Source organism: Neopsephotus bourkii, unplaced genomic scaffold, assembly GCF_033783945.1.
Source record: "Neopsephotus bourkii isolate Nb327-2 ecotype Australia unplaced genomic scaffold, CSIRO-AGI_Nbou_v1 NB_333, whole genome shotgun sequence".
NCBI lineage: Eukaryota > Metazoa > Chordata > Aves > Psittaciformes > Psittacidae > Neopsephotus > Neopsephotus bourkii.
The window spans coordinates 2161147-2176755 of NW_026900839.1; the positions used below are offsets into that span (position 1 = coordinate 2161147).

Below are 15609 nucleotides of genomic sequence, written 5' to 3' on the forward strand. Positions count from 1 at the left end.
TCTTTTGTGCAACTCTTCTGCTTCTTTGACTGCACCTAAGGATGGGGCAGGAGTCAGAAAGGCCTAGGAGGGAGCTGGCCAGAAGGTAACAGTGATGACTTCAGCTCATAGAGACCCACTTGGTAGAAGTATTTCTCCACCCAAATTGGGGATCCAATCTTCTCTGTATTCTCACTCAAACTGCAGCCAACAGTCTTTTTCTACCTGGTGTAGCCATCCAGACATTTAGAACTCTTTATATTACTGCTTAATTATTGATTTCGGTGATATATTGAAGCAGCACAGGCTACCTGTGTTAAACAGGAGTAGTGTTAGTCAGTAAAGATGTTCTTTCCTACTGCTAATACCCTGGGAGCCTGGTTTCTGGTAAAAGACAGTTCTGAAGCCTTTTATATTCATGAATCTGGAGATGTACAGCACTTTTTGTAGGAATAGAAATATTAATCCTGGTGCTGTGGTCAGAATTATGAGGTTTCCCTGAACCGCCCTGTGTTCCCTTTAGGTAGGCAAATCTCCATTTTGCACTCCTGTTTCTGTTGTAGTGTCACTCCACATTGTGTACTCACTCAAACACTGCTTAGCATAATAGTTTATGCCTCTAACATGATGAGTGCCCAGTCTGACTACAGAGCTATGCTATGAATACAGTATTAGTTCTGACCCACATACACCTGCAGTGCTAGAAGGTACACTACAGGAGGAATTTGTAAAGGAGTGTTAAGGTAAAACCTACCACTGGGTTGGATGTAGCTATTTAGATTTCTGCTTACAGTTTTAGCCCAAAAGGCAGGAATAAAGGAAGGTAGTTTGGCTCCAGCTCTGTGCCACCATACAATTTGTTAACCCAGAGAGAGAAAAGCAGCCCCTCCCTCAGCTCAAATGCAGAATAGTGGGTGGTGCTGCCAGTGCTATTGTCAGTGGAAGCATAAAGGGAAAAAGGCTTTAATTGATCACAGTCAATTGCAGAGCTCTTAGTGGTGTGTGTGACACTGATGGGAACCACATGCACAGCATTATCAAAGCCAGGTTCTGATACCACACTGTTTTCCATACAGCAGCGAGATCTGGTTGGAACAGTGCAATTGAAAGAAAGCAGGAAATTTTGCAGGGGCCTTTATCCTTGATGATGCAGGTATTCATTGCCCTGCATACAAAATCTGTGTAGGATCCTAGGCAGTGTTTTGGGCAAGCCTGTGTTGCAAATGATGTGAAATAGAAGCAGGCTTAAACAGTAAATATAAATTTTAAGCCAGAGCTTTTAGACTCCAAAAGGAGACTTGCTTCTTCAGCTCTTCCTGTTTCACCTTTTATTCTGAATACAAAGAACATGTTCTTCTTAATTGGTGGGATTAGTTCAATGTGTATGGTCAGTGAAAATTGAGTTGTTCTTATAAATGAAGTCACACCATCACTGAATTGGTTGTTCGCATAGGAGCTGCAAAAAGAGAACCCAGGACCAAGACTCATTCTTTCTGAACGGAGCTGTGGTGTTGCAGAGGTGAAGCAGAAAGGGTGAGCAGTGGCACAGGCACAGCAGTGTGAATAGAATCAGCAACCTGATTTATATACCAGCAGATCAACTGCTGACTGCAATTGCAGTGCAATGGAAAGCTGGTTGAGTAAATAACATGCCAAGGTGTGGAATGAAAGACCAGCCTGTGATATGAAACCCCACTGCAACGTTTGTCCACGTCCAACCCGCTTCTGAGTGTAGCAAAGCTTTTTAGTGTCTCTCTGTGCTGTCTCAAGGCACCCTCAGAGTGTCAGGATCACTAGATTACATTTCACTTTCCCCTTCCTTCCCAGTATCTCCCAGTTACGGTGTAGTCAGTGACAGTTCTGCCTTTGTGGGCACAAGGTATGAACAAGAGAGAGGGACATGAACGTCAAGCAAGTCTTGAGTTACATGTTCTTCCCAACTGATTGTTTGAGAAATTCAAATTAAGAATTCACACAAGCTCATCTTCTCGACTGGCACCAGAGAGCTTAACCCAGAGCTCTCTCAAGAGTTTCCATTGTTCTGAGAGGACTTTGGACCAGGCCCAAACCACCCAGAGCAGGCCTCTGTGGAATAATTTTTCAAGTTAATTGCAGGGCATGCATGCAAGAAAGGTGAGTGACAGAGTCCCACCCAAACTCCTGCTCCACAGCTCCTGCTGTTAGCAGCCTCACAATGAGTCCAAGGGGTATGCATCATTTTAAAACAGTTCTCCAAGGGTGAGAATCATTAGACATGGAAAAGAGAGGACAGCGTGCTGATTTGACATAATCATCTCAGCAGCTGCCTGCTCTGCAAATGCAGTTGAATCTTGGGGATGTTGCTGGCAGTTGCCAAAATGATGACTGCAAGAGAGACAAGGAATGGAAGCACAAATTAAAACACTTGGGAATCATTCTGGCTCAGGTCTGTAATAGTCTGCATTCATTTTAGCTTGGGGGTGTTTTATTGAAACACTCTCTCCTCCCCCCTACCCTCCTGTAATTACCCAGTTGTCAATCCACAGTGTGTGAAAGCGCTTCAATTTCAAACCCAGGCTATACCAAATTGCTCAAGTCCATGCCAGTCACTCTCTGCTACAGAAAGCCTGGGAAAAGCATTGCTCTCACATTTTTTTAATCAGAAAATACGAGATGCTGTTTTCTTGGGACGTTCTGAGAAACCCATCTCTGGTGTGTCAATTCATTTTCTAGAGTCCCTGTGAATCTTGTAGTCCTGCAACTATGCCTCAAAGCTCTAAAGAGAGAAGAACAGAGAAGCAACTCTTCCTTGCTAAGACTGGAAAGGACTTTCAGGTGTGCTTTCAAGGTAGCACATTAGTGCAAGCCTCTCCATTCTCCAAATTCTCCTGTCTGCCATAGCCTGTTTTGCAGAGAAGTGCAGGAGGAGGCTCCCTACCAGCAGTACAAAATACCTTCAGTTTCTCCTCCAATCTAAATAATGTTTCTGCTTGCTGATTTCCCACTGGGATTTAAAAGGGAGTTTGTACAGCCAGGACAAATCCTGCATGCCCTTCCTCCCTGATTATTCAGAAAGGTTCTGTTCATAATATATGCATTTGTGCAGACCTGATGCCTTCATTACTCTCAGCTCCATAGCCAGGGGCACAATTTAAAGACACTGGTGTCAGCTGCAGTCTTTAGTTACCTTCAGACTAGACCTCAAGTGAGGGCATAAGAAGGGCAGAACTATGAGGGGTGAGGTTGTCTCCATCCCCACAGGCTAGATAAGGGCAGCACAAGCAATTGTTATCAGCTCCTCTGCTTCCCCATGGAATTGGTATTACCTTACCCACCAAGTGTACAGTGTCCTGGAAACACAAAGGAAAGCATTTCTATCTTATTAGCCTCACTTTTCTGCTGTCGGGAAGGAAGCCAGCTGTGTGTTAGATTTTTACTCAGCCTGCACAAAACATACCACCAATGTATTTGAAGCAGCTAATTGCTGGGTATTAGTTGCAGTGAGCTGAACTCACCTGCACCACTCTTCTAGGCCAGGAAAATCTCTGTATCCCCTTTCTAGTCTCCTGGGTTGTCTGCTTCTCCCTGCAGGTCTTCTTTAACTTGGTTAAAGTAATCTTTCTCACCATGTTGATGTTGCTTTGAGTTGTCAAGCCTAGGGAATGGGACAGAGACAGCAGGTTACACAGAGAGGCAATTTACAAAGCAGAGATAACATTTGCAAAAGCAGAGAGAAAAACCAGCCAGCCCCCCAGATCAGATAGGTGTGAGAGACGTGCAAATGCATAATGTCTATCACAGCTCTCATTGTTTTCATAGCAGTGAGATCATTAAGACGTTTCTACGTCCCTTGAGTCCATGACATGCAAGCCCAGAATATAATAAGCATGGCTGAATTAATTGCACGACACATTGATGAACAAAATGAAGTAAAGTGCTTTTATTGTACAAGGGGAAAGGAATGCTTTGCATTGAACAGCACTCACATCAATCCAAATTATGGCTCATGCTGATGATAATGAGACTCTGCCACACTCAGACTGAAAGGAGCAAAGATGCCCACATACTGCTGCGTCCAAACAGTGCTGCACTTAAACTGAGACACTGGAATTTGTCTTTCTAAAACCAACAGTTCTCCTTTGATAGATACTTTTGCACCCACACTTTGCACTCATGCACTGAGCCAGCAATATGGTTATTCAAAGTCTTTCTTTATCTTTCCTCCCATTGTAGGTGTCACATCTTCTTTCTGTCACATAGGGTAAAATCCAGTCCTTAACATTACTGGGCTCACTAGCATTGATCCCATTTGATGCCACTACTTCTGGGAATAGAGGCAGGGCTTCCCCGCAAGACACAAATGGAAATGAAGTCACAGCTGATGTGTCATGTGGCAATGGACGAGTTATAGTGCGGTCATTCATCTGGTAAAGTGGCACATTCAGACATTCCTACGGGGGAGACTTTTGCAGCCTGTTTTTCTGCTGTTGTTCTGAGCCATACAACCAGTCAGTTTTGTTCTGCTGCATCCTCTAGTCAGCATTTTCTAGGTTGTTTTATTTTGGCATTTAATGCTTTGCCTTGGGAGATCTTCAAGCATGCTGCATACTAGCAGTTCATAGCACTCAGGGTAGAGCGAAGGACAGGCTAGATAGAGCTACATTTGTGACTTGTTGAAGAATGTCTGTGTGTAGGTTATGCACAATTCTCCAATTCTCATGCATAAGCTTGCACTGCACTGCTTGGACTGGAAATGAGACTGAAAGATGACTCACTCATACATTTCCACATTCGGCTTCTGCAATGAACTTCCGACTCCTGGCTCCTTCCTTAGAGGCCTCATCTTTTCTGCAGGAATACATGACGACAAGAAAGCAACTGACCCAGTGAAATATTGCAGTCTTACACTGCAGGTAAAGCATACACTGGGAAAGGAAGGGAAGGTTTGAGAGGGGTCATCCCGACTTCTTCCCTCTTAGTTCATTTGCCACACCTGGGGAGAAGACTGCTCATTATGAACTGGACAGGAAATGGTAACTTACAGCTGCACTGTGTCGGGTTGGGGTGATGATGTATCAGCTTCGCTAGCTCTGAAATGGAAGGAGCTTTCTTCCAGAATGAGATGGAGAACCTGAGATTTCTCTAAGGTTTTTAGGCAGAGTTCAGTCATTGAGTTCTAGGGGAAAATCTAGGGCCAAAGGAAGCGGTATCTTCCACCCATTCCAGCTGCATGGCTAGAGAGCAGTGCTCCACTCCAAAGACTAACCTTAACTTGCCTGGGTTATCGTGTGACACAGCTGAGCACAGCCACCACCCCACAGCTGCTTTTTATTGGTGTTTATCCAGAATCTCTTTGTCACTCCTCACCTTTTTGTCACAGTACTGATTGATGTGTGCACAAAAGCCTTCTCTTTCTCCCTCCTACACACGCATTAGCCTTCCTGGGCACTGACTATGGTACAGGTATAACGTCAAACCTCATGTGTGTAAGCAGCGGAGTGTCTGAAGCCAAAAAAACTCACCCAGACACACTTTTAACCAAGTGAGGGCTTTCCGGTTTGGAAGCAAGCGCTGTACCATACACAGCAGGTAGCCAGAGCATCCTGCCTATCTCCGTGCCTGGAACACGGCCGTCTGACGAGACACACGGCACACTCCAGACCCACCGCGCTCCATCCGATGGGGCACACACACGCTCCAGGGGGGCGGGCCTCCGCTTCCCTCCTGCCCCACCGCGCAGGGAGCTGGTGAGGCGGTGTCCCGGCTCCCCCCGCCCCGCCGCCCTCCCCTGGGCGGCTCGGGGCAGGCCGCAGCCCTTCGTGAGCCGGCCCCGCCGCCGCCAGAGTCACGGGGCGGGCGGGCCGCTGCCATGGAGCTGCCTGCTGTCAACCTCAAGGTAGGGGCCGCGGGGCCGAGCCGCTCCCGGGCTTCCCCGGCGGGAAGGGCCCTCTCCGGCTGCTCCCGTGGCCGGCCGCCGGTTCGGGGCTCCGCTGGGAGCGGGGGGTCCCGCCGGTGACTGTAGAGGAGGCACCGAGCTTCCTCGGGGGGCGGCCTGCTCGGCCCTCCCGTGTACGGGACCTGTGTGAGGGCCTGGTCCGGAGACGTGCAGGCCCAAGGCTGGGGTTTCCAACCTGGTGCTACCAAAGCACTTGGGCATTCGGAGCGGCGGCACTGCACAGATCCTGAGGAGGCAAAGTACCTTAGAAAGGTGGTCCCGCTTATTTTGGGGTTATCGTGTGATAATTGAAATTAGTTCTTTGTTGGGAGGGGATTCAGCTGGGGGCAATGTGAAAGTTTTGGTGAATATCTGGTAACCACAGAAGGGGGAAATAAGGGACTTAACAACACTTAATGTAAGGGACTCATGTTACACGTTTCACTCTGGGAAGAAGCATGTCCTTGCAGACAAGCTAGCATCACTTTTTTTGCTTTTGATGTTGGTGTTTGATGTTGAAGCCTTCCCTGATACCAGAAATTTTCCTCTATTTTCTTGTTATCTTCCCTGTTTTCAGAGCCCTGAGATCTATTGGGGTAGGTGCCTTTTCCCAGCTTCAATCCTTTGTGTATCTTGGTTGGTACAGCATGTTCCAGGTGCTTTCTTTGGTTAAAACCCAGAGAATTAATCCCACTGATCGCATCAGGTTTTTCTGCCATTGATTCATAAAGCTGCAAGTTGTGGCCTTGGAGCAGGCTGCCTACAGGTTGGGTGGGAGGACAGCATTATCTCAGCTGCCGTTATGAATTCAGCTTTGTAGAGGAAGGTTTTCATGGGGCTGTGCTAAATAAAAGCTTGGCATTCATAAAACGATGCTTCCTCCTCTTACCGGTTCACCAAGAAAAGCAACTTCCCTTGTTAGAGGCAGGTAACCAAATGAATTTTTCAAGGCCATTACATTTACCATCTGGGAACGAACTCATGCTTTGCTCTGACAAGTTGGGACTATTTGGTGGTTCCCAGGGCATTAGGAAGATTGAAAGATCTTTCCTTCTACTTACTTTTTAAACTCGGTTTGATTCCCCCCCTCCCCATGCTGCAACAGTGAAAAATAAGGACATTTGATTAATAAGTTTGCTAGCATGAAATACATGTTCTACCATGGGAGGTGGAGGTAGGGGGGCTGAAAAACACAGACTCGTTGAATGAATGAGTCACTGTGAGAGCCTTTCTTCTCTGGCTTCAGACAATTCCCAAGTCTCTTACTAGGTAAGAGTGAGCTTGTCTTGGGCACACTGTTTTCAGCATTGAGAAGTTCCTTGTTGTAAAGTCTGATGGTACTGCTCTCTGGCTGAAGAGGTGGAGGACAAGGAGTTAATAACTGTACCTTCATCTCTGTACTGTTCCTGAGTTAGGGTCTGGTTCCTTGAAACATATTACAAAGGTGGGAAAGACTCTTCCTCAGAAAGGGACTGGAAATAACACACACCACTGGCATTTGTTGGCATGATTTGCTTACAGCTTCTGTGAGATAAAAAAAAAGATGAGCCTCGTGATAGAAGCAGCTCCAAGAAAACTGCATGACTGAGCTGTGCTTGTGCCAGGAGGTAGCAATGGCTTAGCCTTGAGGTGTCTCTTTGAGCTACTTGCAGAGCTATAAAATTCATGTAGCAGGTTTTGCCCTAGAGTGGATGAGGAACATACTCATGAAACAGCTCTTACTGGCTCAGCTCTAATAGTAACGATCAGCATAGCCATGTTTTTGCAGTGAATGCTTGACACTTAGGATTATTACAGTAACTATGCAGAGCCTTAAAATACAAAGTTTGAGTTTGGTCAAGCCTGGACAATGCTCTACAATCCATGTGCCTGGAAACATGGAGTTTGTGCTTGGGCATTTTGAAATCCTGGATCACAGAATTGTTCATACTAAAAGAGACCTCTGTATGTCATCTAATCCAACCTCCTGCTCAAAGCAAAGCTAACTTCAAAGTTAGATCAAATAGTTCAACTCAAAATTCAGCTGGCTTTTAAAAAATCCCTAAGGATAGAACCATGACAAGGCTGTTGGATAGCCTGTTCCACTGCCCAACTACTCATTGCCACCACTCTGTTTCAGTAGTGAATATGCTCACAGGTGGCCACTCAGATCTATGTTTTGGTTAGCGTATCCTCAGGTGAATATGTCACACAGTAGATGTGTGCAAAAAGAAGAGTAAATAAAACTTCAAAAGTTGGATACTACAAGAAAATAATTGTAATTTGGAACCATGTAATTTTGAACTTAGTTAAAATTCAACCTTGTGCTGAAGCATGTTTAAAGGAGTTCCTGTTCCAAAGACTTTCCCATCTAATGAGACCCAGGCAGACCTAGGCTATTTTTATGCTTGGCAATTAGTCCCATCCCATCACATGCTGAGATTTGCAGGGAATTCCCCTGAGCTCTCCCCAGTTTCCAATGGGATGCTTTTAATCACATGATCATCCTTCTGCCCGGAAGAGATGGAGACAGAGTTCCCACCTTTCTTATTTTCTGCTCTCAGCACTAGTTCCAAGTCTTAGGAGTTACCTTCCCAAAAGAAGCAATGTATGTTGTTCTGCAGTGTGTGTTTTTCTTAGGCACAGTTTTAAGGCCTTGAACAGATGGAAAATATTTAGTTTCTTCTGCTCCCCCATCAGGAGACTGCCTGCAAACTATCTAATTCACATAGCAACTGTAGCTTTAAAGCATGTTTTTCATTAACACTCCATTTTCTATGTTAGAGCAGAAACCAAACCCACTAGCTGATTCCATAGTGCCCTGAAGAACTGTCAGGTAAATGGGGCTAATAACCAGGATGGGAATGCCTTGGGTTTATTTCAGTAGTCCTTCATACTCTCAGTTAATGCTGGTGACTAAGCATGCTTCATAATTTAATAACTGCAATATTGATCTAGACAGCTTTAAAATAAAAAGCCATCCTGCCTCATTATGTTAACTGGTGAGCCTGGAGGGGGCTTGCAGCTATGTAACATGCAATTAAATACCACCTCATTAAGAATTTCCCTGATGTTGTGATAGTCTCTTGAGTAAATGCTATTTGCACGTCTCCATTCTTATCCCAGAACATCTTGTATTTCACTGATTAGCACTTGCTGCCTGGTCTCCATGGTACAGTTTGGGAGAAGGGAAAGCAGGGGGTGGTGATGAAGTATTTTGTAGGCTTTCATGAACACAAGAAATGATTAATAAAAATCTGTTTCAGCAGTGTCTGATGTTGTGACAAAGTCTGGGCTACTCTGGGTGAATGCTCAGGGTGTTGCAGTGAAGCAAGAGCTGTCTTACCCAAACCCATCTGCACAGAGCACCATGAACCACAGCAGATGTGACACTGCTGTTGATTTCCCAGCTGTGCTTCACTCATGTCACAGCTTTGTGGGTGATTAACTCTCTTCTTGAGCAACTAGTTGTGCGTTAAGTTAAAGCCTGGATAGACGTTTTTAGTCAATGAATGGAGCAGGATGTCAGTAGATCTTAAATTTAAACTTCTTTTTCTTTAGTGTCTCAGTGCTCCCATCTCCCTGCAGCTTTCCTGTGTTTACTGAATAATTGAGCCTTTCGCTACTTATTTCCCAAATTAGTTTATGTTTCTCGTTTTTGTGGGAGTATGTGGGGGTCTGAGGTCAATATAAGTGCCAGTTGGAGCCCTTCTCACAGCTAGAAAAAATGGAAGAATGCCTAATTCCCACAGATCCTCTGATGTATCTGGGCTTCGGCCTTTCTTTTATGAGGCTGTCTTCCATACTCTGATTTTAACAAATGCTTAGAGAGTCAGTGTGAGTAATCTCCCTTTGAGATTGGCCAACAAGAGTGAGCACATGGATACAGGTATGGAAAAAGACTGAAGTGGTATATTTTTGTTCCCATTTGCTGTCATAATAAACATGTAGAGTATGTCTCCTTGGTTACAGAAATGTCAAGTGCTGGTGAAGAGATTCCTTGTCACTTGTTACAATAAGATGCTTTCTCCTTGTATTTGTCCCCTTGAGCACAAGGATAAGGATCATAAAGGACATTTGCAAAGTACAGAATCTGTTACAGTGTCATCTTACTGGTACTTAGGGCACTGCTCGCATTTGAGCCTTGGTGGCTTTGCTGAAGTGAGAAAAGCTGTGTATTATAGCAGGATTTTATTCTCAGATTCCTACAAGTTGCCTTCAGGTCTGTTAATACTGCAGTGAGGTTGAGCTGCTCTGAAGAGACTGGAAGGAGGTAAAAGGAGGATTTACTGAGGACTGGAGTGAAATTGCTTGGAGCTGCAGGCATAACTAACCATGGCCTTGTTGGTGATGGGATGCCAGATTGGTCATGTATAAACTGTGCTAGCATAGTGTGAAACAGATTGCCTAGCTTTCTGTACAAAGTCTTCTGGAGTTCCAAAATCAATAACCCATTTAGAAAAGACTAAGTGAGCCCTGAATCAACTGTCAAAAGAGATGACAACCAGAAGGAATTACTACAGTGTAGCACCACAGGAAACATTCAGCAACACAGAGAAAAATGGGTTTGTGTTTTCAATGTCCCAGTTGCTCTGCCAGCTTTCTGCACTGGTTCATGGGTCCAGAGTTTTCTACCTGTCCCTTGGAAAAAAGATAGTGTCATTTCATCTCAGAGTTCTCCCAACTTGCTGACCTGTTGTCTTCTCTGTTTTTGTTTTTCCATAGGCCATCATTCTGGTACACTGGCTGCTCACAGTGTGGTGAGTGATTGGTAACTGGGTGAGAACAGAGCATTCTTTTGAACTGGGAATGGGATATTCTTGGGGAACTGGCACTCCCTGTTTGTGCCTGCCTGTGTGCAAGAAGATCTTAAATCAGAGTGAGGTGTTTGTATGGGAAAAGGGGTGAATCCACACAAACAGTTGCAGGCTTATTGTGAATGTGGGCTGGGGTTTTTTTGTCTTGTTTGGCAGGGGATGCATGAACCACATATTTCCAGCCTCCTACGCCTGGGGAAATTTCAGTGTCCTTGCAGTGGGGATCTGGGCCATTGTGCAGCGAGATTCCCTTGATGCCATCTTGATGGTGAGTGTGAGGGTATGTGCCTCCACCAGGCTGCTCAGGGAGAGGGTGGAGACAGCTTTTTTGAGTCCGTGATGATTTCAGTTGTGAGCAAGCCAAATTTCCTGTTTGGTTTTTTTTTTAAGAGAGCATATAAATCTATGAGCACTGCAAACCATAGTGAGAAGCATTCACTATCACTTATTTTGCTTCTCAGAGGTAAGGCATACTTACTTTTTTACCTGTTGTTGTGACTTGTAAAGCCAGAGGAGGACTCAAAGTGTTTAATATGCTTGAGTTAGAGGGCTTCATAAAACCCTTCTCTGAAAGTTAAAGAGATTGTCAAGCAAAACTAAACAATCCTGAAACATATCATGAGAAGGTGTCTGACAGATGTGAAGACAATGCATGAAATACAAGATCATTCATGTAGGATTATCTGTCTACCTGGGGCAGTGTCAAGGGTTAGTAACGTGTGATACTGGGCTGAAGGCATGATTGTGTGAACACAGATCTTGCAGGAACACAGATGCTGTAACTGCTTCTCCATGTGGTTAATCCCCTATTCAGTTCATGTCCCATTCTCTCTTTGTTTCCAGTTCCTGACTGGCCTGCTGCTCACAGTCCTCACAGACATCATTCACGTCTCTGTCTTCTACCCTCCAAACAGCTATCTCACTGATGCGAAGCGATTCAGTATAGGCATGGCCATCTTCAGCCTCCTCCTCAAACCTCTGTCCTGCTACCTGGTGTATCGAATGTATCGGGAGCGTGGAGGAGAGTACACCTTTAACTTAGGTAGGATGCTTCCTCTGCCTCCATGTCGGTGTAGGCCACCTCCACTGGTGTTAGGACTGACTGCCTTGCACTTTGGACCCTTCAGCCTGAGCTCTGTGCAGCTGGATTCTGCCTCCTTTCCAAGGAGGGGGCAGTGCATGCTCTTTCTCCCTCTCATATGTCTGTTCTCCCATTTTGTGGTCCTGGTGTGTCTTAGGCCTTAAATTTACATTCTTCCTCTCTTCCCTTGCAGATATGGAGTCCTCATCTGACATCCATTTTGCCCACAATGGTATTGTGAGAGAGTAAGAGAGACTACAGTCTCTCTTATTCAGTGTAACTGAGAGGCTTGTCCTCTCTTCCTCCTCCTGCATTTGTGCATGCCTGTTGGAAGATTTTCAGTGTCCTTCTCTCTTTGCCAACCCTTTATTTTCCTTCTGGGGGAAAGTAGAGGCAGCATTTCCTTTAGCTGGATTATGCATGAGGGGGAAAGCAAGATGGATTTCTAACTCCATGCTTTCTCTGGGCCTCACATGTCCTAGTTGTGTTGATTGCTTTGGGCCTCCATTTCCTCACCTGGAAAATGGGACTGATGCTCATCTCATGGGACTTTGCCTGAAGGCACTCGTTTTTCTCCTGGTTGTACTTGCTAATGATAGTGTGGCAGTCTTGCCAGAGAGAAGGGGCCGTGGCTGGATGTTCTGAGTCTCCATCAGCTTTGCCAAGCATGCCTGGTGCTAATTCATGCTGGGGCAGCTGCCAGGGATTATTTGCTGTGTGGGAGTTCACCTTGGCAAAACCAGCAGCCTGGTGCAATTATCTTTTTGCCTCCCTAAGAAAGCCATGCAGGAAAAGGGGTAGTATAACTGCATGACAGTGTTTGAAAGCTGTCATTTGTGCTGCTTTGGGGCTAGCAAACATAATGCTTTCTGTGAAAAGAGGAGAAGAGGAGAGGCCATGGAAGGAAACCATGGCTTGAGGCACTGTGTGCTATGTGCATCTCCCTACAAACCCAATGTGGATGTTTTCTCCATCATCTATTTGTGCAAATGCCTGACAGATCTGTCTGAACTGGGTCACAAGGCCTGTTAGTCAACTACATTGCCTTGCTCTGGGCCATGTTTGTGCCAGTTTTTATTAGCTGCTCACTGTGCTTGTAACTGGGGTTTGACATTTGTATCCCATGGAAAGTGTAGGTATCATTGAGGAGTTCATCCCTTTGCGTGGAATCTGGGAGCACTCCTTTTCAACCACACTATCCCAACACAGGCATGATACTGTCTGAAAGTCTCCTTTCAGGCACAGGTTGGAATTCTGACACATTGTAGTTTCATACCCTCGCCTGAACTGCTTTTCTCACAAGATTTTCCATACAAACTCTGGGCCGTTGTTTTGTGTTGAATGTGGTTGACAAATTTCCTCTCATTTTCCTGCTATCTGGCATTCTGCTTTTGAATCTAACAATGTTGCATTTTTCCTAGTCTTCTATGTCTTTTGCTTTGCACACAAATCTGGTTTTGTTGCTTGGTGGTACCCTTGCAGCTTCAGGCAAGCCTCTCATATAGTTTGGTGCCCACCTTTGATTCACATTGCTTTCTGGCCATGGCAGATGCCTGGCCTATAAATGAAGAGCTGTCCATGCACATTCTCTGTCTGTCATCTTTCCCTGCTTGTCTGATGGACAATAACATGATTTTGTACCAGTCTTACACCATAGACACATGTTCATAGTGGAATTGGGAGCACTGCTGGATTCAAATTTAGGGCCATGGTGTTGCACACTTGAGGCATAAAGTGGTTCATGGATGATTCATGTTCTTAAATCTGTGCTGACAGCTAGCCATGGTTCCTGCTGCTTCTGGTTTTTCTGTTCATTTCCCCACTAGATCTCTTAAAACTTGATCTTGCTGAAAGATACTATTACAGGAGCCTTTTGTGCTGCTATGTGGTATTGCAAGTCTTGCTTTCCACACAGCCATGTGGCTACTAAGAGAGCAGTTCTCAGGGAATGAAGAAGCATGTTCAAATGCATCTCGGCTATTTTGCTTTTGTTGGAAGGATGGGTTTTCTCATATCCTGACTGTGCAGTGAGGATCACGGAACACAGGTGCCAGGGAGATCACAGAGCAGCTCATGACATGTGCTCCTAAGCTGTTGGTTTATTCTAGAGGATTCTGTTCTTGTGCTTTTGTGTTTTTTCCTAAGCTTATTCTCTTCCATCTCCACTCAGGTGTCACCTGTGCAGGCCAGGATCGCAGCACCTATGAACCAATTGATCAGCAGGATGGCCCTCCACAGTGGCCTGAATCGAGCAAGATAGCACAGCATCCATACTAAGCCCTGCTCCACAACTGAGAACAGATGCCTCCTCACCCAGTCTAGCCTTCTGCTCTTCCCATGTTTGTTCTGAAGGAGCAAGACTTGCTACTGAGCAAACAGCAGAGGATCTGAGTTTTCATTTCTTTTGACTCTCTGAAGGTTAGGCAGATGAGTTGCTGCAGTAAGTCCAGAAGATCTCAGAGGTGTCATGTTAAACACTGTGACTCTTTGTAATCCCACCACTCTCCTCCTCCCTTTCCCTAAATCCCGCCTCTGTCTGTATGAGTGGATGCACCTTCTGCAGCCTTCCAAGTCTTGTATTGTGCATCCTCTCTATTGTAAGTAATGGAACCACTCAAAATATTCTTGGACAAGCTATCTTTAAAAGGCTTATATTTTTAAGAGCCTTAAAACAATACCGTTTAGCTTGCTTTTATGCAGATAGTTCCCAGGAAACATCTGGGAGTTCCTGAGGGCTGTTTTTGACAGCATTAAGATTTATGACCATAACTCCCTATGCTAGCTGTGGTGGTTTGTAAAAAGCTGGGGTTGGTATAAAATTGCTGGGCCAGGGCCCAGCGTCTAATCGTGGGTTTTATTCACTGATGCTTTTATGCAATTTGAATGTTCTTCAGGATACTTAAAATGGCTGTTGAATGTAGGTTATAGATACTCTGTGCCTTGAAATGTCCTTTTGCCTTCAGCTGCCTATCTTAACAGAACTTGAAATGTTACATTTTTCTAAGAAAACCATAAAATGAACACAGTTTTTCTGTGTTATGGAAAAAAAAATTACACTGCTCACTTCTGTCTCATTTGAAAATGTAGGTATTCCTGAGGGTTTGGAAGAGTCCTTATGAGGAAAGCCTGTGGGGCTTCAGTGGCTTTTAGGCTAAGCTTTACTTGGATAAGCAGAGGGTACTGCTTGCAAGTATGTGGGTGGGAAGGTGGGCTAGTAAAATGAAGATCGGGGAAGGAAAAGATGGGTTGACTTACACTGCAGTGGTGAGCTTCATTGGGTGTGACAAACTGTAAGTATTCTACTCTTGTGCACAAAAGTGTGATAGCTTGATTTACTGTCCCCAGGTGAGTGTTGTGCATTCATTCTGCAGGCTACCATGCAACACCACATGGCAAAAGGAATTAGTCTGCTCTTGTGATCAGATGGGAAAGAAAGAATAGGGAGGCGGACCTTTATGTTCATGTGGTTTTCAGCTCTTCAGAACTGCACAGTGATGGCACAGATCCCTGAACAACACGCCAAACCACTTGGTTTCTTTGTTCCCTAGACCCACGAAGGCCAGACTGAAAACAACTGCTTTAAATGCAGTGGGTTTTGGTTATTTGTGTAGAGCATTGCAGCTAGTGAGGCCTTCCCAGCCATTCTCCAGTGCAAAATGCCCATCTAGCTGACCTACTGTGTGCTTTTCTGTGGAGAACCTGGCACATCTGAGAGCTCAGGGAAGCAGAGCAAGGCAGGAGTTACGTTAGACTCAAAGATACCTCTTTTGAGTAAAGTAAATCAGAAAGGTGATGATAAAAATGAAGCCTGACTTACGTGAAGGAGGGATTTTGTTTCA

The 15609-nt window shown here is 45.1% G+C and overlaps 1 protein-coding gene and 1 long non-coding RNA gene across 4 annotated transcripts; one reads left to right on the forward strand and one right to left on the reverse strand.

Annotated features, from left to right (window-relative positions):
* Positions 1–3377: 3377 nt before the first annotated feature.
* LOC133209316 (uncharacterized) lies at positions 3378–4916 on the reverse strand. The gene is made up of 2 exons (XR_009724653.1): positions 4734–4916; positions 3378–3613 (listed from the first exon to the last, which is right to left on the reverse strand). It is a non-coding gene; the product is annotated as an uncharacterized LOC133209316 (long non-coding RNA).
* Positions 4917–5785: 869 nt separating this feature from the next.
* AGTRAP (angiotensin II receptor associated protein) lies at positions 5786–14584 on the forward strand. Of its 3 annotated transcripts, none has more exons than XM_061348004.1 (6): positions 5786–5854; positions 10598–10632; positions 10846–10957; positions 11533–11731; positions 11964–12002; positions 13941–14584. In XM_061348004.1, the coding sequence occupies exons 1-6, from the start codon at positions 5828–5830 to the stop codon at positions 14045–14047; spliced, it is 519 nt and encodes a 172-aa protein (XP_061203988.1). In that variant the 5' UTR covers positions 5786–5827; the 3' UTR covers positions 14048–14584. The 3 variants fall into 3 exon arrangements, with proteins under 3 accessions (XP_061203988.1, XP_061203989.1, XP_061203990.1); XM_061348006.1 differs by having other exon boundaries at positions 5827–5854; positions 10598–10651; XM_061348005.1 differs by lacking the exon at positions 11964–12002 and having other exon boundaries at positions 5787–5854.
* Positions 14585–15609: the final 1025 nt, after the last annotated feature.